The 23,731-nt window shown below is 39.0% G+C and overlaps 1 protein-coding gene across 1 annotated transcript; it reads left to right on the top strand.

Annotated features, from left to right (window-relative positions):
• Positions 1-1,031: 1,031 nt before the first annotated feature.
• VBP1 (VHL binding protein 1) lies at positions 1,032-20,070 on the top strand. The gene is made up of 6 exons (XM_045788955.2): positions 1,032-1,174; positions 5,173-5,297; positions 13,610-13,676; positions 15,134-15,232; positions 17,902-18,040; positions 19,752-20,070. Exons 1-6 carry the CDS (start codon positions 1,082-1,084, stop codon positions 19,820-19,822), a joined length of 594 nt encoding a protein of 197 aa, XP_045644911.1. The 5' UTR covers positions 1,032-1,081; the 3' UTR covers positions 19,823-20,070.
• The last annotated feature ends 3,661 nt before the right edge of the window (positions 20,071-23,731 follow it).

The raw sequence follows: 23,731 nt of genomic DNA, 5'->3' as shown, positions 1-23,731 counted from the left end.
CCCTGAGATCAAGTCTGAGGGTTAACTGACTGAGCCACCCAGGCGCCCCACAAGTGGTTCCTTTTTAAGGTTCTTCAGTTGTCTATTAACTATGGGTGATGATAGTTCCTCTCTCCTTTGGCTTGTGGGGACTAAATAGCATGACTCAGTGACTGGCACACAGTTAGCTTTTAATAAATGTTAATCACTATTATGACATATGTAACCCCACTAAGTGAGGGAACTAACATCCTTTATTCATAAACGGGCTGCCTCATGGTAGGGTTTGTGTGAGTGGATGAAGCATGGCTTCACTGCAAGGCACTCCAGTGCAAGCAAAGGTGGCAGGAACAGGGTTGTTAGTTGTTAGAAAAGAGACCAAAGAATAAGTACTTAGGTCTTTATGACGCACTTTCTTTCAAAGGGTCGTAGTGGTCATAGTGGAGGACGATGTTGGGGAAGTCCTTAGGGCTGGAAGCCTCGAAAGAGTTCTTAGGATTTTGTGTGTAGAATATGAAGTTTTGAAAACAGTTGAATTGGGGTGGCAACATTCTGATCAAGGGTGGCTTTCAGGAAAGGTTTGTACAGTTGATGGGGTATTTATTAAAATCAGGCCAAAGGCTCCACTCTGAAACAGAAACAAAACAAGTCCCCTTTGAGGGCCAGGAAGCTCTCTGGGATGGCGGGACCAGAAAGGAACCGAGACCAAGGCCCCATCGTGGCGTCTAGGTCCCAGATTCACGTGTAGCCGAGAGGGGATCGGGTCGCTTCGAAGTCCATTCTGGAAGGTGCTGCCCATTCTGGGATCGTACTGGGGTCTAGCTCAGTCTCTGATTCCCAGGGTCCTCGAGCCCTTCCACCCACAAAATTCCCAAGACCCTTATTCCCCGAACCCCGCATTGGTTCTTCTGCGGAGTCAGCGTCTCTCCCGCGGCACTTCCTGTCTTGTCACTCACTTGAGAAGGGCGGCTACTTCCTGCGCGCCAATGGACGCGCAGACTCACAAGGGGGGGGGCGGACCTGCAGCTGTGAGCGAGCCAATCAGGGACCACCAGCGGTTGGCGGTTCGAGAGGCAGTTAGTTGCGCGCTCGCTTCCCCAAGATGGCGGCCGCGAAGGATGGTTGTGGCTTAGGAGAAGTGGCCACAGGGAACGGGCGGCGGCTCCACCTAGGGATTCCTGAGGCCGTGTTTGTGGTAAGAGGCACGCTGGCCCTCGGCATCTTGGCGCTAGGCCGCGAGCTACCCCTTCCTTCCCGGCCTTCACCCCAGCCTCGACTATTGGGGGAGGAGTTGAGCTAATGGACCTGGCAGAAAGCGCTTCGCCCGCTCTCCCCTTCTACGCCTAGACGAACTGAACTGCTGATACCCCCCCCGGGGGGGGGGGGAAACGCGGTCGGAGAAGAGAAGGGGCGCCGAGCGGCAGGACTGTGGAGCGGGGCGGTCTGAGGGGCCTCTCCCCCGGATGCCCGGTTTCGCCCTCTGCTGCTTGGAAAGGGAAAGGGGGCGGCGGTGAGAAGCCAGAGAGAGACTCAGCCTAGATGTTGGAGCGACCGGCGGTTATATGGTGACTTAGGATACAATGAGTAGGCAGAACAGCTGGTGCTTAGGTGTGAAAATAGGAAATTACACCCAGTCTGTTGAAGGAATGCAGTGGTCTGTTGCCTTGCAGGAATGGAAGAAGAGACTGGTGGGAAGGTAGAATACAGTCAGAGTGTGAAGAGGCTTTGTGTGTCCTGCTAAGGAGTTGAGGCTTTATCCAGTAGGCAGCAGGCTGTCATTAGGTGTCTAAATACAGGCACGATATAATCATATTTGGTTTTAGGTGCATCATTCTAACAACTTCATAGAGAATGCATCGTGTGGAGTGGAGAGAGGAGGTAGGGAAGGCAATTTGGAGGCTTCATAGAACAGGGGGATCAACCCAAGTCCAGTCAAAGAGAAGCAACTAGATGACTTCAACACTGCCCTTTCATTAGTCCATTCTAGAAATAGTATTTCAAAACGAGAGTATTTCAAAATGAGAGAAAATACGACTGGCCTTCAGGTCAGTATCATCTGTCTGTCCTCACTCAGTTCTGACCGAGCTACTATAAAGTCTTAACGGAATTTTCTTGACCTTTTGGTTTGTGCCTATATTGCTGTATCTCCATCTTTTTGTTAATGATACCTTACATCGTTCAAAATACCCATTTCTTTTATTTATTCTTTATTGAGACCACTTTTGTATACACTCTGTATTGCCTGTTTGCATTTGCTGATTCAATTTTGTAGTTGTTTTCTTTTGTTATTTTGTGTTTTCTCCCTGAGCTGTGCCATTTATTTCTTTACATTCGTTTCCCAACTAATGGTAATGAGACAAAATTTGTTGATTGCCAGGCACTTTCCTAATGCTTTTACAAAACTCCTGGAGGTAGGTATTATCATTCCCATTTTGTAGATGATGAAACAGAGGTACTTGAGTCACTTGGCCCCAAGTCATATAGTGTGTAAGGAAGTTATCCAGGATTTGAACTTGGGCAATTTGTGGAGCACCACAGCCCCTATTTACATGCCCTGCCAGTGGGAGGAAAGTGAGCTAATCATCTTGGCATAGTGTCATTTCTCCTGGTCCTAGCACAACACCTGACACATAGTATAAGCTGATAACTAGATGTTGAATTCAATTTCCATAGTACCTTAAATAGTACTCTTGGTCCTCAGCTAGAGATGGCTTCAAAAATCTAATTCAGGTGGATACACTTTATCTGAGGCTTTATAAAGTCTTATCTTAAAATGCCTTTTCCCCCAAAAGTTGCTATGGGTTATTTTTTCTAGACTTTAAAATTTCTACCAGTAGAATATAATATATAACCAATCCAAATTTTAAGTAATTATTTGAATACCATGGTATTGTAGAAGGAACAGTGGCTTCTAAGTAGCCAGGGTTTGAATCCTACCTCTATTTTGCAATTGCTTCTTTATCTTTTTTTTTTTAAGATTTTATTTATTTATTTGACAGAGATAGAGACAGCCAGCGAGAGAGGGAACACAAGCAGGGGGAGTGGGAGAGGAAGAAGCAGGCTCATAGCGGAGGACCCTGACGTGGGGCTCGATCCCACAACGCTGGGATCACGCCCTGAGCCGAAGGCAGACGCTTAACGACTGAACCACCCAGGCGCCCCTGCTTCTTTATCTTGAGCATATTATTTTTACCGCTTTGAGCCTCAGTTACTTTTCACTGAAATAGGGGTAACAATATTTAGAGAGTTGCTATGAGAAGCAATAGGTTCTTTTAGTATAACAAGTAGATGCTTAATATATATTAGTTTCTGTGATATAGCAGGCCCTATACTGTACTGGTTAAAAGTGAGACCTCATCCTTTTCTCCATTCCCACTGGTGCCATAGTTTGTTTTCTTTCTCTGCTTGAACTGTCCTTTTCCCCCTTGCCCAGTTGCCGATGTCTTGTCTTAATCTCTCAACATCTAGTTCAGATATGACCTCCCTGTAGTTTTTCTTTTTTCTGTAGTTTTTCTTTAAAAAAAAAAAAAGATTTTATTTATTTATTTTAGAGATAAAGACAGAGAGCTCGCGAGGTGGGAGTGGGAGCAGAGGGAGAGGGACAAGCAGACTCAGTGCCGAGCGCAGAGCCCAGTTTAGGGCTCAGTCCTACAACCCTGAGATCAGGATCTGAGCAAAAATCAATAGTTGGACACTTAACCAACTGAGCCACCCAAGCGCCTCTCCCTGTAGTTTTTCTTGACCACTGCCCCAAGACAGAATTCTTGGCACTTTCATCTGTTCCTTCAGCACATTGTATTATGGACATAGCTAATGTTTGTTGAGCACTTATTAGCTGTCATGTATTCTTCTAAGCATTTTACACATGCTAACTCATTTAGTCCCCTGTGAGGAAAAGGTATTTTCATTTTACAGATGAGAAGCTTGAGGCAAAAAGAGAGGTTCAATAACTTCTCCAAAGTGAACACATCTAGTATGTGGTAAAGCCAGGATTCAAACCAAAGCAGGCCCTGTCTCTTCACCACAATCCTGTGCTGCTATAGTTAATTCTGCTTGCTGGACTCTGAGCTCCTAGCAACACTCACCAGGTGCTAGAAACTTTAACTTAAATCTCTTTCCTGCAGTGACCCTTCTAGGAAGATGGTGTCTCCATTATACATGCAGAGTTCGGCCATTGCCCCAGCCTCACCTTTTCAGTTTCTTTTACTGTGTCTCTAGCTTGATGGCTCATAGTTCACATTCCCTTGCTATTGTTTTTCTTTTGCTTCTTGTCTTGTTTTGGCTAAAATACTCCCTTACAGCTAGTAAGTAGGGATAAGAATAATGATATAGAGATCTCAGAAATCATTAAGGTAATTGAATTTAACTTAAAATGAAGGAATAAAGTTCTTTAAAGAATTGCTGGAAGGGTCCAGTAGGATTGCTTTAAAGTTTCCATGTATTTTCATCTAGTTCCTGATCCTTATGTAGTTAACTAGTTTTTCTTCAAGGACCACCGTGTAGTATGCATTTAAAAAATGCTGTTCAGTGTTACTACTTTTCTTTTGCTTAATTATTCCTTTTATAAAAGATTGTTTTGTTTGCCTTTTAGGTTTACTTTATTTCCACCAGTTGATATTTAAGGAGGTATTTGTGGCTTGCCTCGGGAACCTAATGACCGTATTTAGCATTATTTCTATGGTAGAACTTGCATTAAAAATTTTAGTTGATTATTTTGGCATACAATCTGTTGAGTCGTTTTGTGACTAGGCTACGTGATTAGGCAGTGCGTTTGATTGTTGGTAATTTTCATATTTACTACTAGGGCCACCTGGGGGGTGCATAAAGTAAGGTAAGGTCATCTTTCTTTCCCTATATATAAATAAAAATAAAAAGAGGAAGGTGGAGGAAGAATAAATTAGCTATATGATGTACGTGCACTGTCTGAAATGGTCTTGAACTTTTCATAACTACATTTTAGTTAAAAACAAGCCTTTGGAAAAGAGAAACAAGCTTTTTTTCCCTTTTATGTTTTAAAGATAAAGTTGAAGCAGTAAAAAGTCAGGTTAGAGGTATGAATTCTAAAATTTGGGAGCACCTGGGTGTCTTGGTTAAGTGATCAACTCTTGGTTTTGGCTCAGGTCATGATCTGAGGGTTTAAAGTCTTTTTAAAAATAGTCTAAAGCTTGTCATGTGTTGTTTTTGGTATTAAAGGAAGATGTAGATTCCTTCATGAAACAGCCTGGGAATGAGACTGCAGATACAGTACTAAAGAAGCTGGATGAACAGTACCAGAAGTATAAGTTTATGGAACTCAACCTTGCTCAAAAGAAAAGAAGGTAAGTGTAAAAATTTATAAGTTGTTTTTTGTTGTTAATCTTGTATGGCTTAAACTTTAAAAATCAAGACATAATTTACATACAGTAAAATGTCCAGATGTTGAATATTCAGTTTAATGAATTTTCACAGATGTATTCACTTCTATAACCATTGCCCAGATCAGTATGTAGAATATTCCTATTACTGTAGGAAGTTCCCTGTCGCCCCTTTCTGGCCAACCCTGCCCACTCCCAGACACAACCAATGTTCTGATCGTTTTCACCATAAATTTGTTTTGTCTGTTCTTGAACTTCATATAAGTGAAAGCATATAGTAACTACTGTTTTATGTCAGGCTTCTTACACTTAGTATAATGCTTTTGAGAGTCATCCATGGTTTTGTGTGTATCAGTAAATTAGTTTCTTTTTAGTGCTGAATCTTGCTCCATTGTATGTGTATGTACCACAATTTTTATCTATTTGCCTGTCGATGGACATTTAGGTTGTTTCCCCATTTGGCTCAAAGTCTTTGTGTGGGTATGTGTTTTCATTTCTCCAGGGTAATTACCTCAGGGTAGAATTGCTGACTTGTATGATAAATGTAATGTTCAGTGTTAGGAGGAAACTGCCAAAAGTCCTCCAAAGTGACTGTACCATATTTCACTCCCACCAGCACTGTATGGAGTTCCAGTTGTTGCACTGGTCCACATCCTTGCCAACACTTGGTATTATTAGTCTAAAGATGGTTTTGAAAACATAATAGAGTGAATAGTGAAGGCCTTATTCCAAAGCATCTGGGGTCATAATATCTTAGATCTCTAGTTCATACTTCTTATTTTGCCACTGAGATGAGAGACCCATAGAAGTTATGATTTTCCCTAGATTTCATAAATACTAGGCATAGGACAAATGGGTCCTTGCTCTCAATTGTTTATTTCCCTATATTTTTATAGTAGCTTATAAAGTCAGTTCACTGCAATAAATACTTATGGATATCTGCTATGCACATATGCCAGCATTCTTCTGTCAGTTAAATATTTATGGAATTCCGACTAGGTGCCAGATACTGTTTTGGGTGAAATAAGGTCCAGTATCTGCTCTCAACAGGGACACACTCTAGGGGGCATGACAGATATGTAAATAAGATAAGCACATAAAGTATAGCAGTTGAGATACTTCAGTATAAAGTAATGAGTTAGCACAAGGAAAGGTGTGATCTGGAGAGGGACAAGGAGGTTCAGGGGAAGCTTCCAAGAGGACCATATGACTGTGTAGAAGTTTGAAGGTTGGTTATGAGTTTGGAGGCAGACTAAGGCAAGGAAGGATCATCTGGGCATAACGTGCCATTCATGTAAAAGTGCAGAAGTTTGTATTTAGATATATTTTCTCATTTGATTTGGTGACAGGGAAATTTGATGAAAATTAGATGAAAATTAGAAAATTAGATGAAAATTAGATGAAAAGTCATTGACATAAACAAATGGAGAGTGTTAACAGAAAAAAGCAGATTAGAAAACACTATGGATGGTATGCTCTCATTTTAGATAGAAAATGTATATGTACACAAATATCTGGAAGAAGCTACACTAATGGTGTATTAACAGTGGAAATCTTTGGGTGGTAGGAATATGGTATTTTAAAAAATTTGGTTATCTGTATTGCTTAATTTCTACAGTAGTTGCATACTGCTTTTGTAATAAAAGTTTATTTTCATTTTAAAAAGAAGAATAAAGTCATTAGATTTCAGATCACCCATAGGGAGGTTAGAGATAGAGAAGAAAATGGGCCTCAGGACCAAGCCCTGGGAGAGAGAAGGAAATTTGTGTATCAAAGTTATATTGGTAACTCTAGTACTGTGGTATAGTACGATACTCGCTCCAGGTTTACATATGCTCTAGGCACTGTGTACCTGCAGCCTTCCTAATTAGGTGCACTTGGGGTATATCAGTGAACAAAACAGACAGTCCCTGCCCTTGGAAAGGTTGCAGTCTAGTGGAGTCTAGATAGCAAACACACAATTCAATAGAATTAATATTTATTGTGTACCTAATATGTGCTTGGCATCATCTTAAGTACTTAAGATATATCAGTCCTCGTGGAGCTGACAATCTAGCCAGAAAACAGAACTAGATTTTAGAGTAAGTTAGAAGGTGATAAATGCTATGGAAATAAGAAATGGAGTAAGAGAGTGTGGAGTATTGGAGGTGGCAGCCGCTGAGGGTTTTTGAGCAAAGGAGTGATATGATCGGATTTTCCCCTATTATCATACGACTCCCTCGGGTTGCTGGCTGATATTCCTGAGAGGGTCAGAAGCAAGGAGGTCAGTTAGTAGGACCTTTAATTAATCTAGGTAAGGTGATAGAGGTGGTAGGAAAGAAGCATATTCTGAATCTACTTTGAAGTTAGAGTCAGTATGATCTGGTAGATTAGAGGTGAGATGTGGAAGGGATGCATGGAGGATGGCTCCCAGGTCTGAGCAACATGGAAGGACGAGTTACCATCGTCTGAGATGGAGAACATGACTGGGTGAAGCAGGTTTGGAGGAAGATCAGGAGTTCAGTTCTGGACACATTTGAGATGCCTTTTTGGATATCCAAGTGTAGAGAGATGTTAAACAGGCAATTAAATTTGCAAGTCTAAATTTTGGGAGCAGTTTGAGCTGGAGATAAATATTTGGGAGTCATTTAAAATAGGGGACTAAATGAGCTCCATCACCAAAAGAGTGCATGTAGGTGAAGGAAAGATCAAAGATCTGGGTACTGCAACAGTCATATTAGGGAGAAGAGGGATAACCAGTAAAAAGACTGAAAAGAAGCTGCCAGTGGGGTCAGGAAAACCAGGAGATCATAGGGCTCTGGAAAGCAAGTTAAGAAAATGTGTTGTAGAGAAGGGAATGATCACCTGTGTCAAGTAGGATAGGGACTGAGAATTGACTTGAACTTAGCAAAGTGGAAGTCATTGGTGTTCTGGATAGAAACGGTGTTGGTCCAGTGGTTTAAAAGGGAATGATAGAATTGGAGCTAGTGAATATGGAAAGCTTTCTGAAGAGTTTTACCCGTTTCAGTAGTGGGTTGGTTGTCTTTTTTTATTTGCAGGAGTTCTTTATACATTGACCCTCAAACAACACAGATTGTTCAAACATGGGTTTAAACACGGGTCCACTTATATGTGGATTTTTTTCAGTATATATTTTGGAAAATTTTTTGGAAGATTTGTGACAATTTGGAAAAAAAAGTTGTAGATGAACTGCATAGCCTTGAGATACTGGAAAAAATTAAGAAAATGTTAGGTATTATAAGGATATAGTATATAATACATAAAACATATTATAACATATAAAATATGTGTTTATCAACTGTTAATGTTATCTGTAAGGCTTCCAGTCAACAGTAGGCTATTAGTAGTTAAATTTTGGGAGAGTCAAAAGTTATACATGGATTTGTGACTGCATGGAGGGTCCGTGCACCAGCCCCCACATTGTTAAAGGTCAACTGTATATCGGATAGTAATCCTTTTAAATTACATGGATGAGAAACTTTTTTTCCTTTTGTAATTTATCTTTTTTCTTTCCTTATTGTTTCTTTTGATGAGTAGTTCTTAATTTAAATGTTTTCAGTTAAAATTTCCCTTAATAGTTTTTCGTGTCTCATATAAGAAATCCTACCCTATATTTCATGTTCAAAAACACAAACTTCTGTTTTTCTTCTCAAAGTTTAAAATTTTGCTTTTCACATTTAACTTATTTTTTAATTTATTTTTTGTTGGGGAAGAGGGGTAGAGGGAGAGAGAATCTTATGCAGGCTCCACATTCAGCATGGAGCCTGACACGGGGCTCAGTCTCACGACCCTGAGATCATGACCTGAGCCAAAATCAAAAGTCAGAGGCTTAACTGACTGAGCCACCCAGGCGTCCCTCACATTTAACTTCTTAATCCAGAAATTTATTTTTATGTATGGTATGTGTAAGCTTTCAATTTCTTCTTCTTTTTTTTTTTTTTTAGTGGATATACTGTGGACATACTATTTGACTCAACACAGTTTAATTCTAATGTAGTCCAATTTAACAGTCTGTTTCCTCCTGTTTAAGAAATATTTTCCTATCCCAAGTTCATGAAGATTTCCTCTTAATATTTTATTCTCAAAATTTTTTTGTTTTATCTTTCACATTCAGATCTTTAATCCATGGGTTATTCAGAGGTGTGTTGCTAAATTTCGAAGCAATTGTGAAATTTTCAAGCATGTTTCTTTGTCTTCTCAATACTGCAGATTGATAGTTGGATCTGCAGGCCTGATTATATTCAGGGTCTTTGTGACAACACTGCTTCATAGGTTTATGCATCGTTTTTCCATTAAGAGGTAGATAGTATCTAGTTGTCTCATTTTATGGTGCTCAGTGCCTAGATCCATAAATTGTTGCAAAATGATGTTCTAATTCAGTTAGTTTTTACTTATTAAAATTAATAAGTCTGGTATACTTCTATAAAGAGAAGCAGTCCCTACTCATTATTTGGTAAGAGTAGCTACAGGAAATCAGCTCACCTTTCAGTTTCGTCGCTTGCTGGAGTCAGCCCTGTAGTTCCTGTCACCTTCAGCAGCTCTCTGATATCTTCCACAAAGGAGGTGTGTGTTTGTTTTCCCTGGCTATTTGAGCGATCAGAGGTGCGACTGCTGGTTTGCCATCTTAACCTGAAACAATTTTTATCCCCTTTTAAAAACTTTTCATTTATATTATTAGGCACATGCAATTTGAGAATTATTATGTCTTGGTAAACTTAACCCTATATAAGATAATGCTTATTGTTTTAAAGTCTTTTTTGTTGGATACTTTCAGCTTCCCCAGCTTTCTTTTGGTTAACATTTTCTTGATTCCTATTTTCTAATCCCTTTATTTTCTACCTGTTTATTATTTATATCTAAGGGTGTTCCATGTAAACAACATGAGGTTATTGTTTTAAATCTAGCCTATCTTTTTAGATAACTAATTTTTCTTTTTGGATACTTTCAAGGTAATAATCTCTTTTGTTTCATTTCAGTGTAATTTGTCTATGTATGGATATTTTTCTTCTTTCTTCACTAACTATATGTCAGCGTCCTGTAACTATGGATAACTGTGTGGTTTGCCTATATCCATAGAGAATTTTGCTTTTGCCAGGAGTGGTGATTCCGTACCAGCCTGTTGTGGTTCTGGCACTTAATATGTGGGCTTTCCCACTGAGCTGTGAGGCAGGGAACCAGCCTTGGGTCTGTAGCTGATAGCGGCACCTGACTCAGGATGCTTACTTTTCTCTAGTTCTCACTGCTCAACTTAAAGGCTTTTCTAGTTTTTTCCCCTTTAATGTTTTCTGGAACTTCCCTCACCTCTGTGATATCAGCTATGCAACAAAAACTATTTTTGTGCATGATCGAGTTGTTTTGCAGCAGATGGCTCTGTGTAATTTGAATACTAACCTTTTTCTTTTATGTATCCTGTAAATTTTTCCTTGCAGCCTATCATTTGCCTTTAACTTTACCTTCAGCTGTATAAAAGTTCTTTAGTATTTCATAATTGTCTTGTAATCTCAACACCTGGATTGTATGTCTTTTATCATTCCTTAACTGGAAATTTTGTGATTATCATTTTTTGTGTTTTTTTCTGATAATTTTTTTTCTCTTGTCTCCTTCTGGGATTCCTGTTAATATAGATGTTGATGCTTCTGATTCTGACTTCCATTTCTCTTTATTATTTCCTCTCTCCTACTGACTTTGGTAATTTGTCTTTTGGCAATTAGATGGATGTCCATGAGTTCTTTATTTCAACCATTACATTTTTTGTACCTAGTCGTTTTGGTTAGTTCTTCTTACAGCTAGCTACTTGTTTCTTTATATTATCACCATCCTTTCTTTTCTCTCTGAGGTATTTTTAAATACTTACTGTATAATCTGTATAATCTTATCTTTTAGTATTTCATTTTGTTTCATCTGATGGGTGTTGTTGAGTTTATTTTCTTTATTTTATTGTAGTTGTATTTATCAGGTTATCATTTCTTTTCCCTTTCAGCTCATATTCCCTCAGGGATATCAGTTTCTTTGGCCAGTAATATGTGTGGGGTTGGGGGTAATTTAAGCCCCTCCTAGTGAGTACGGGTAGGAAGAATGCTGCTGATATTACAACCTAGGGCACCACCATTGGACAAATGTTCCTTCTCCCCAACCAGGTGACGTGGCCTCTGAGGATTCTTTTTGTTCCTCTGCCCTTGGCTGTCTTCACTGTCATCACTCCTGGGAGTAGGAGTCAGGGAGGGGGAAAGGTGGACTACTGGGAGGCTAGTATTTGCCTTCTCGGCTCCTCAGCCTGACCTCTCTGCTTCTGGTCAATTCTACCATTTTTCCACCCTGTACCAGTGAGGGGGTAGGTAAGGTGATTCACCTAGGGCAATTTAGAGGCAGGAAAAAACATCTAGAAAGTTTTCCTTTAACTGTACTCCCCTTTTGAAGATTTGATCTGCTTCCCTTCTAAGCTGCTATCTCCCTTCTCACTCTTCTACCCACTCCTAGAACCTAGAGATTTCCATTGCTCATATAATAACAAAGACCTAGAACTGACCCAAGTGTCCATTGGCAGGAGAGTAGATAAAGAAGTTGTGCTGTATTCATAATTGAATATTACACAGCAGTGAAAATGAATGAACAAGTCTTAGGAGCCTAACTGAGTTAAGCAAACCTGAGAAAGATGCATTCAACACTTGATTGTTTGTATTAAGCCAAGAAACCAGCAAAGAATATATTGTTTGGGAATATATATAAATGTGGTGAAATTATTGGAAAAAGGAGAAAAGGTGGGCTGTAAGCACACAGGAGAGCTGCTGTCTCTTGGGTTGGAACAGAGTGGGGAGGGGTGTATTGCTTGGCCATGCTCAGCGACTTTGGCGATGTGGTTCCTAAGTTGACTGGGGTTGCAGCTGCTTGATTTATTAATATGCTTCATAATTTATGCATTACATGTCATATTTATACATACAAAAATATCATAGAAATCATTGATATGACCAAAAACCTTTATTTGAACATTGTTCTTATGTTGTATGTGTACCAGATATTTTACAAATAAATACATCTTTTTAGCATTTATCTATATGAACATGTAACACAAAAGTAAGCAGAGTTGGAAGATCTACAACATCCATATTGAATTTGTAAAGAGCTCACAGAGCATAGCCTTCAAACTAAGTAAAAAAAATGAACAGTAAATGTGTGTTTCTAGATTCTTCACTGGACTATATTTCCAGGTAGCGATAGTATTTTTTTTAAGTAGCAGTCTCATCTACCATACTTCTTGCTGGGTCAGTAGCACAGGGTATAATAAAGTTTGCCCTGCTAGTCTCCTTAACACATGCTGTGACATCCTTTATATGATGCAATAAGTATATTTTCTTTGTTTTTTGTTTATCGAGTTTTTATTTAAATTCCGATATAGTTAATATACAGTGTTATATTAGTTTCAGGTGTACAATATAACCTGATTCAACACTTCTATAATAAGTACATTTTCATTTTCACATTTAAATTTTGTTTACAGTCATATTTAGTCATACTTCCAGTCATATTTAGTTAAATGTATTCTGAAAGAACCGCAGCTTTGTTTTTGTATCCTTAGTTTGTCTTGTTACAAATTCCATTGTGATTTGACAGGACCCCACAACTAGTTTGCACATTTTTCCATGCACAACACATTATAACCTTGGACAACTTCTAATCATCAGAAGAAAGAGCTAAGCCTCAGTGCCAACAAGATAAAAAATGTTTCATTCTTTCTTCTAAGTAACTTCCAGTGTTTTCAGCATATGTCGGTTGCTAGTAGCTTTTTAAGAGTAATTTTTAATAGATTTTAGTGGTTAGAACACTTTTATGTCCATAGCACAGTTAAGCAGAAGGTACAGAGATTTCCCATATATTCTGTGCCTCCCCACACATGCAAAGCCTCCCCCATTATCAACAGTCTCCACCAGAGTAGGACATTGATTACAATTGATGAGTCAAGGGGTGCCTGGCTGGCTCTGTCATTGGAGCATGTGACTCTTGTTCTCAAGGTTGTGAATCTGACCCCCCACATTGGGTGTAGAGCCTATTTAAAAAATAAATAAATGATGAGTCAATATCAGTCTATTATTATTAACTGACGTCCATAGTTTACCTGAGGGTTCACTGTGGTGTTGTATATTCTGTGGATTTTGACAAATGGATGATTTTAATAGTCCTCAAAAAGATAATCAGTAGAAAATGCAAAGCTAGTAAGACTGTGTCCTCGTGTTTTTCTTGCCTGCAAAATACTAAGTCAACCTTTTTCTTATTCATAGGCTAAAAGGTCAGATTCCTGAAATTAAGCAGACTTTAGAAATTCTAAAATACATGCAGAAGAAAAAAGTAAGTGCATTTTTGTTCCTAAATATGAGTGAACCAGAATACTTCAGCAGAGACCCATCTTCCTTGACTCTTTGGTCACTGGTATTTGAATGTGTTAGAATTTGAATGTTAGAATATCAAGTCTGCCTTCTTGATTATTGTGTATGTGTACTGACGTCACAGTGTGCTTCTGTGATAAATGTGGCTTTGTGGCTTTTTTCCCAAGTCAGCTTTAATTATAGGGCCTTCACTTCTTGGATTATTTTACTTACATGAAGTATTTGTAAAACTTCAATTTAAAATTATTTTAAGTATAAAAAGAAAATGTCTTATTTTGAGATAGCAGCATCTAAGGGTTTTTATTGTTGTTACTGTTCTCCCTGAGAATAAGGACTGAGTCTAAGACTTATAGATCTGCAAAGAATCTTTAAAATTGTGTTTTGGGTTCTCATTTCACAGTTGAGGAAATTGTTACAGAGATGTTACACTTGACCAGTGTTACATAGCTAGTTACTGGTAGAAGTGGATTTGAGAATCTTCTGAGTCTTAATCCAGTACTCATTAAATAAAAGCAGGCTGTAAAGATTAAATTTTATAAGCATATTGTATTTAAGAGAGTATGTGGGGGCGCCTGGGTGGCTCAGTCAGTTAAGCGTCTGCCTTCAGCTGAGGTCATGATCTCATGGGTTGTGAGATCAATCCCTGCGTTGGGCTCCCTGCTCAGCGGGAAGTCTGTTTCTCCCTCTCCCCACCCCCGCCACCCCCAGTTTGTATGTGCTGTCTTTCTCTCTCTCAGATAAATAAATAAAATCTTCAAAAAATGTGTATATAATTTATTACTTGACTACTAGAATAACTGTTTCTAGTACATTATTTTATGTGGTGAAATTTGTAAGAGACTTCAGGAAACTGGTTGATTGAGCATGAAGCACTAATGAAGTAATAATTGGTAACTTTTTTTTTGAGAGTGGGGGAGGGAGAGAGTGTGTGGGCGGGTAAGGGCAGAGGGAGAGAATCTCAAGCAGACTCCCGTCTGAGCTCAAAGCTGACATGGGCCTCGATCTCACAACCCTGAGATCACGACCTGACTGACTGAGCCACCCAGGTGCCCCAATAATTGCTAACTCTTGCATAATACTTACGCCGTGCCAGGCACTGTTTTGTGTATATGTGTGTGTATGTTTACAGCCTTCAGAGGTGTCGGGACTATTATCATCCTAATTTTATAGATTGGGAACCTGAAACACTGAGAGCTTAAGTGAAATGCCAAATTTACACAAGTAGTAAGTAGCTGAGCCAGAATCCATGCCCCCCCGTGCCCATGCGTCTGGCTCCAGCATTCATTTCTTTTACCACTACACTTAGTTGGCATGATGGTACTGTTTTAAATGACTTCGGTTCAACTCTGTGATCTCTCCTTTATAACCTTGTTATTAAACTGACCTGTTTACAGTACTGTCATTTTTTTTTTTTTGAAGGAGTCCACCAGTTCACTGGAGACTAGATTCTTACTGGCGGATAACCTGTATTGCAAAGCTTCAGTTCCTCCTACTGACAAAGTGTGTCTGTGGTTGGGGGTAAGTAACTGAAATAACCCCAGCTTCCTTGGCTGACATTTGTAAACCAGTGTGGTTTAAGCAGGGTAAAGTACTCCTCTCCCTTTGACTGTGGAAGGAACACAGGGTTGGAGTTCAAGGGGTCCGTAATGGAAACTGACTGGAATTACAAGTGTGCTGAGCTGCAAAAGGTGCTTTTCTCTCCTAGTCAAGACAAAACTAACCAAAGCCCTCGCTCTTCCCCTTCAGCTAATGCTTTATCTCTTTGTAACAGAAGGAAGAGGAATAGAAATAAAAAGGAAGGACTGCTGAACCTCAGATAATGTTTCTTCCCCATAAGGGTTTATTAGTTCTGGAAAGATCTCTCAAAACTTAAGAGGGAAAAGATTATTCGAAAAACCTTGAGATAAGTCCATTTCTAAAACCATATATTTCAATTTTAGATGATGTCATAGACCTTGTCTGTGACTTTTTCCTATCTTAATCTTCTCTGTCCCCTGACCAATCAGCCAACCCATTCCTGACTGTCCGGCTGGCTGTCCATTGGTCTTGTTACCCCATACAAGTTCCCATACAAAGTAGCAAGCTAAGTGTGTAGTTCCCATTGCCTCGCTGGAAGGGTTTCCGCCTTGCTGTTACCTTGTAGAATCGCCCTTGAGAGGCATTCTAATGGTATGAGAGTTGGGCAAATTAATACCCAAAAACTCATTCTCTATTCCTTAGTTCCTCTTCCTGATTTTTGTTAGTTGTAATACTTTCAGGGTTTGTACATTTCATTCTATAATCCTAATTCCCATACTTACTTAGCTTTAGTTCTGTAAATGGAATAGCTATCTACCCAGTGGCTCTAATCCTAGGGATAATCTTCCTTAATTTCTCTTTCCCTCAGTCCACATTCCATCAGCAGGTGGGGATAAAATGATTCCATTTTATTACAGCTGGAATCCATTTCATACCTCATAAGAGAATGAATTCTAAATGTATTACATACTGCCTAAAATACTGAGACCATCAAAGTTCTAGGACAAATAATAGATAACTTGTTTTATAACGCTAGAGTAAGGATAGTTTGTTTAGGCCACAAAACTCAGAAACTATAAGCAAAGTTGAAAGACAACAGGGAAAATATTTGTAACTCCTATTGCAGGCCGAGGACTAACAGGGTCCTTTGCAGGGTTACTTGGAGTTGTGTTTTGGGCGTGTCAGTCTTGAGATGCCTGTTAGACCATCAAATGGAGAGGCTGATAAGATTGAGGAATGAATCAACAAATGAGAAATATTTGGCACAGGGTACTTGCTGAATGAATCATCGATGTTTATCTGACACGAATGAAGCGTTTTTAAACGTATTCTAATTTTTTTTTTGTTAAAAGTAACCAAAACGTAGAAATTTTCTGAAAAAAAAAAAATAGTAGTAAGAAACAACGGCAGGGACACCTGGGTGGCTCAATGGGTGAAGTGTCTGCCTTTGGCTCAGGTCATGATCCCAGGGTCCTGGGATCAAGTCTCTCATCGGGCTCCTTGCTCAGCTGGAAGCCTGCTTCTCCCTCTGCCTGCCGCTCCCCCTGCTTGTGCGCTCGCTCGCTGTCTTGGACAAAAAAAAAAAAGAAAAAAGAAAAAAAGAAAGAGAAAAAGGAAAGAAAGAAAGAGAAAGAAAAAGAAAAGAAGAAACAGTGGCAAGTTGACTCAGGAATGAAATTGGGGTCTGGGATTGAAGGGACATGTACTTTCCATTGAATATTTTTTTGTCCTATCTCAGTTTTTACACAGTTTTCTAACTATCGTGGATTGGGTTATTCAGTCAGTGTTTATGTAGTACCTGCTTTGTGCCAGACACTTTGATGTTGTCTGTCTCATTTAATCCTTACAACAATCCTTTGAGTAATTTTTAAATTCTATTTGTCAGATGAGGGAAGTGGTTCAGGAAATGCCCAGTGGTAAGGCAGGCAATAGGAGGAGTTCAGAGCTGGGAAAGGTTTGGTTCCCCACTTCCAGAATGCATTCATCTCTAAGTGTTGGCAGTAACACCAGATCTTCAGAATTCAATGCCGTCACCTTGCCTTTGCCCCTAGCGTCTGCTGGAGGTAGGAAGAGGACAGTAAAAGCTAGCCATTACTGGATCAAATTAGGTAATATATATGTATTTGAAAACTTTTAAATTACTGTATCTTAAGCTCAGAAACAACTATTAAAATTGATTGAAATGTAATACTTTTTAGTGTCATCACAGAGGTTGTAGAAAGACAGGGTTTGGTGTCTAAACATTGGTTCTTCTTTTAATTCTCCTGTTTACTTAATATCTGTGTTAGTGTAGGTAACCTGACCTTTTTGAGCCCAAATTTTCTTAGCTGTAGAGAAGATGATAACTTGACTGATCAGGGTTGTTATAAGGAGTAAATGATACAATGTATGTAAATCTATTCTTTAACCCAGGGATCAATAAAGTGTGTGTAAAAGGTCAGAGAGTAAATATTTTGTTTTGCAGAGCACACGGTCTCTTGTCACAGCTACTCAGCTCTGCCACTGTGGTGTGAAAGCATAAGCAAATGGAGAATATCTGGCTTCTAATAAAACTTAAAGAAAAGGCAACTGGCTAGATTTGGCCTAAGGGCTATGGTTTGCCAACCCCTGCTCTAACCTGTGAAGCCCTATGTAAATGTTGAGTAATTGTCATGACTTTCTTTCTTCAGGCTAATGTAATGCTTGAATATGATATTGATGAAGCTCAGGCATTGTTGGAAAAGAATTTATCGACTGCCACGAAGAATCTTGATTCTCTTGAGGAAGACCTTGACTTTCTTCGAGATCAGTTTACTACCACAGAAGTCAGTATCCTTTCTTTAACTCAAAGCAAAGGGAGGAAAGGAGAAAGATATTTTTGACACTCTTACTTACATTATTTTAATGAGAAGAATGTCCTTATTCTTAGACTGATTTGAACTTGCAGATTTTATGAGAGTAATAAGTAACACATTTGGAACTAATACTTAATTAAGTTTGTAGATAGATTAATCTGAATTTGAAGTCTGAAGGTTTGGAAACAGCAAATTCAAATCAGTGCATAAGCTTTTTTCTTTCAGATATTTTCTCAAGACACCTTTATAGCTAGTTAAATAGCTTAATTCATAAGCATTTATTAAGGGTCTCCAATGTTGTTGCAACTGTTGGGGCACAGGGTGGTAAGGGAGTCAGTGCAAAAAGTGCCAAAGTCTTGCTTTGTTAGTACTGTACAATATAAGTGAGTTTGTTTCGGGTATGCAATGCCAAGGCAATTTAAAGTTAGAGAAAGAGAGATACGAGCTGGAATTAGTTCAAAGAGGGCTTTGAGAAATTAGAACTTGGGCTGTTTTTAAAGGCAGTATAGGATTTGGATCAGCAGAGAGAAGAGGTGGGGTGGGTATTCTGGTCAAGGAGGGGGCAGGCATGTTGAAACCCAGATCTTTGCCTTTCCTCTCTGACCTATCTCTCCTGGTGCCTGTTGCAGTCATTGGGCCCACACAGTCGCCCAAGGCACTCTCTGAGGTATTCCCAGGCCAGTCTTACTTCATGCCACCAACCTCTTCCTGCTCTAGCCTTCCCCCAGTGCACCCTGGGTTCCAAATAGCCCCCATCAGTTCGCCTCACCCCTTTATATTTCTACTTTGTTCTTCCTACCTGGAATGATTTCCCCCTATTTATGTAGGTTACTCCTTTTTTTCCTTCATATTTCAGCTCGAGCATCAGATCATTTCTCAACATTTTCAAATCCTCAGGGTGTTCTGTTGTTTCCCTGTGCTTGCTTAGCACTTTGCATGTAGTACTTTGTTTTCTATGCCAGATTGGGAGCACTTCAACCATAGAAGCTGTACTTTCTCTTTTCTCCACCGCATGTAGCATGTGGCAGGCATTGAGTGCTTGGGTGAGGGAAGACAGGCCTGTTGGAGGCCTAGAGCAGGGGTTGGCATGAGTAATGTGGAGACTTCATCCAGAGCAGAGGAAAAGCTATTAAACTTGTAGAAGAAAAAAAACCTTCTAGGAGATAACTTCGGAGAAAATCTAGATGACCTGAGTATGGTGATGACTTTTGGATACAACACCAAAGGCACAGTCCCTGAAAGAAATAATTGATGTGTGAGGGCCTACACAGGGTGGCGCTTGTGGAAAGGAAAAGAAATCGAATGAATGTCCTATTAAACCAAAGGTAGGGTAAGAGATCAAGTTATGATAATTGTACTAATTTAAATATTGCCTGAAAGGATATGGTTTGAACAGTCTTTGAAATTTCATGGATGAGGGACTGTCTTTCAAACTCTTGACAGTGTCAAGCACATATTTTGTCAAGTACAATGCTATAGTTGACTGCATGTGCTAAACAATTACTGATTTGAGATCTTGACTTTGTATTGGTGGAATTTAGTTCCAGTATTTTCTTAAATGATATTATAGCAAGATGGCTCATAGCACTAGTTGTTACCAGTATTTTGCCTGCACGATTTCTCTCTTTACTTAGTCATTGTGTGCGTTGTCTATAGATTTGCATTTTCTTTGACAATTCTTGCAGATATGGCCAGGGTGTATAATTGGGATGTAAAAAGAAGAAACAAAGATGATTCTACCAAGAACAAAGCATAATGCTGGCAATTAAAAATGTGGTTCAGTTTTCCAAACATGTTATTTTAAATACCCCAAAGTTTATCCCTAAAGGTTGACATGACTTTGATTTTTTTAACAGCAAGAATGATAATTAAAACTTAAAAAAGATAAACATCATTTTATTATAAAAACAAATTGATTTCAAATATTTTATGAAATTAGCAGTTTTTAATTTTTTTTTATTTCCAACAAAGTAAATGCTACTTTCATCTTTTTTTTTTTTTTTTGGTTTGTCATAAAAAAAGTCTTAGCTGAAATGGCTGAGGTGTGCTATGGAAGCTGAATTCTGCACTTTTCTTTATTGGCTGATGTTACTCTCACTTGATGTGGTTAAACCAGTGTAGAGGTAGGAAAAACAGTTAGTTTAAGTATTTCCAAACTTGTTTCCTTTAGTACATATGGGGCTTTATGGCTCTCTGTTGCTGTTATTTGTCTTATATAAATGGATTTTCATAAATTACTTCTTAGCCAATAACTATAATATTCTCTACTTTTCAAGAAATGGTAATTTGCCTTCCTAAACAGTAAGAGAGCTATTGAGACAACGCTTTTTCTTACCCCATAGAAGTGCAGTGTCTTTGTGATGCCAACTTAAGGGAGATCTTGGCCAACATGAAATTACAAAATTCTTTAGCTACTCAGAAGTCTTGGCTAAGGCAATTTTGTATTTCTTAACAGTTCTCCAAAGCAGCTGAACAAGAATATTAAGATAAATATAAATCTGCAGTGGTTGAAAAGATTTGTGAGCTTTTTTATTCATGATAAAACCTCATAGGAAGAGTAGAAGAATCCCTGTGGAAAGCCATCGGTACAGTGGCTAGCACTGGGTGATACAGATTCTGATAAAAACACAAATGTATTATTCCATCTCCATGTAGTACAACATATACTCATACAATGTTTCATACTTGTATTTCATGATATTAAAACATTGAAGTTAAAACTGTAGCATGGCACCTTTTTTTTAACATTCTTTCTAAAATTAACATCCGTCTTTTCATGTATTTGTAAAGTTCATTTACTTCGACATATAACCAGCATGTCCCAAGAACTTAGGTTTGTAGGAACAACACAGAATCTCTTTGGAAGGAATACAGATCTGCAAATAATTGAGGAGTTAAATCTGAAAGACACCAAAGTTCCTTGAGTCACTTTTTCTTTCATAATTTTAAATTCCCATATTTTAGTATTCAAGGTTTGTATACATCTCGATATATTGTAAGTGCTAATTTTCCCAAACCTTATTATGGTAAGTATATTGGCACAAGATGTCCTTGTCAATATTAGGACATGAATGATTTGCTCAGTTTAAGTACATGAAAATTGAACTGAATATGAAGAAACACAGCTCGTTAGAGATATGAATTAAAGAGCAAAAATTAAGTTAATTCTATAAATGTGTATAAATACTTAGTATGTGTCAGGAATGTTATTAGGCTTTGTTAATAAAAGAAAGGTATTTAAATCTTGCCTCTGCCAGATCATTTCTCATGTTTACAGTTTCAGAATAACATAACCATACTGCTTGGACATGTTATTTTCAAGCTTAATATTAGTATAGTATACCCAGAGAGGATATGGGTAAAAATTAACTATGAAACTTGATGTTTAATAATAAGTGTGTTGGAAATGAAACTGATATTTATGTTTCCATTCAGATGCTCTTTTGAGAAAACAGAAAATGGGAAAAAAAGACATAAGTTCCACTTAGCAGTCCCTTAACATTTCTGTGTCTTCCATTTCTTTTTTATGCATAGGTTTTTAAAACATAATTTAAGAAATTTTGTCTTTATAATTTTTATCCTACTTTTTTCACTTAACATGTAATTTGCTTATTATATAGTGCTACTGTATTAACATCATTTTACTAATTTCATAGTAGTATTCTAATGGGTGAACCGTAGTAAACTGTGACACACATTGAGACATTTGGGTTGTTTTAAAACTTTCTCTCCATTATAAGTAACAAATAATTCTGTAATTTACATTTTTATATGAGGCTTTCTCATGTATTTAGGATTTTTCCTGAGACTTACCAAAAACGAAACTAAGGAGTCCTGTGGTTAGCTGAGAATAGTTTTGTCAGTAGTGACAGCAGGGGATGATGGAAAGCACAATTCATCATCCCACCCCTGCCCCCCACCCCTGCCTTTCTCTGCCATATAGATACTGATGGCTGCAGTAGGAAGGACCTTATCCAAGGCGACATAGCCAGAATGAGACCCAGATCCAGTTCTAGGTGCATTTCCTTTCCTCTGTACCATGATGCCTCACTCCTTTATTTAGCAATAACTAATAGCTAAGTTTGGTAGAAATGTTAACTGAAGTTCAATCCCTTAATGAATAATGCTCTCCTTTCTCTGCTATTCTCTGCTGTAAACCTCAGGGGTACCTTTAAGGTCTTGAACCATTTCTTAAAGGTTTGTCTTGATTGGTTCTATTCCTCTACCCTTTTGATAATCTTACCTGTGCCTATTCAATTGTCTTTGAAGACATTGGCTGAGTGTGTGCAACATCTATCATAGCTGGTATTGGGTTCAACTATACACTTAAACTCCCAAGCCCTGGATAGGCTATGTCTGACACCAGTTTACTCTGAAGGACACGAGACAGACACCATGCCAGGGGATGGCTTTAGGCACAATTTTTCTGTGGGAGTTCTTTTTTTTTTTTTTTTTAAGATTTTGTTTATTTATTTGACAGAGAGAGACAGCCAGCGAAAGAGGGAACAGAAGCACGGGGAGTGGGAGAGGAAGAAGCAGGCTCCCAGCGGAGGAGCCTGATGTGGGGCTCGATCCCAGAGCACCAGGATCACGCCCTGAGCCAAAGGCAGACGCCCAACCGCTATGCCACCCAGGCACCCCCTCTGTGGGAATTCTTGCAGCAGTCCCCAAAGACTACACAGATAGGTGCAGGAGCCACCCTGACCTAGAAGCCATAAGGGACCACTCCCTTTTAGAACAGTCCCTGTGCATAGCATCCCCATCCTGGCCAGGAACAGGGCCCAGGAACAGGAGGTACATTGTACTCAGGGACTTATGTTCATTCGCATCCCTCTCGGCTCTCACCTCGGACACAAGGTGTCACCCAGGGCATTTTACCAGAAGCAGGCTCACCTGGTCACACAACTGATGGTCCACTTTCATCAGGTTTCCAGGGGAACCAAGCTAGAAAGCTAATCCAAGGTCAGTTTCCCAAACTCAAAGGAGAAAAGGGTTTTGAATATCTCTTGCTGACAACCCGTTGGATCTTGCATAGTTATGGGCCCAGTTTTTGACAGTGACTTCCTTTTGTAAGGCCCCTGGCTAATGAATGCCTCTCAAAAGAGGTAGTAATAGTTCAGGTATTTTAAAGGGCCAGATGGAGGCATTTCTGTCTGGATTAGGTGAAAGTAAGACATCACTACGTAGCCTCCACAAAGTTTTACAATGTATATGATGGAGAGTTTTTTTCTCCTTGATCCAAAACCAAGTGATGCCATAAATTTAGCAAAACTATTTATGAACTCATTACAGAGTAACTTTTTTTTAGTCTTGTGGCCCAAACTAGTTGATAAAAAATTTTTACGCTTTTTGGGGTGCCTGGGTGGCACAGCGGTTAAGTGTCTGCCTTCGGCTCAGGGCGTGATTCCGACGTTCTGGGATCGAGCCCCACATCAGGCTCCTCTGCTATGAGCCTGCTTCTTCCTCTCCCACTCCCCCTGCTTGTGTTCCCTCTCTCGCTGGTTGTCTATCTCTGTCAAATAAATAAATAAAATCTTAAAAAAAATTTTACGCTTTTTATTTTGAAGTTTATAACTATAATCAGCATCATAGAATTGATGTGCCTGCTAGTTAACCATATTTTCTATATATCAATACTCTTCTATATCCAGGGAGAGTCCTGCTT

The sequence above is a fragment of the Ursus americanus genome, chromosome X (genome assembly GCF_024610735.1).
Source record: "Ursus americanus isolate L20-20 chromosome X, mUrsAme1.1.p, whole genome shotgun sequence".
Lineage (NCBI taxonomy): Eukaryota > Metazoa > Chordata > Mammalia > Carnivora > Ursidae > Ursus > Ursus americanus.
This window is presented reverse-complemented; position numbering and strand designations above follow the sequence as displayed.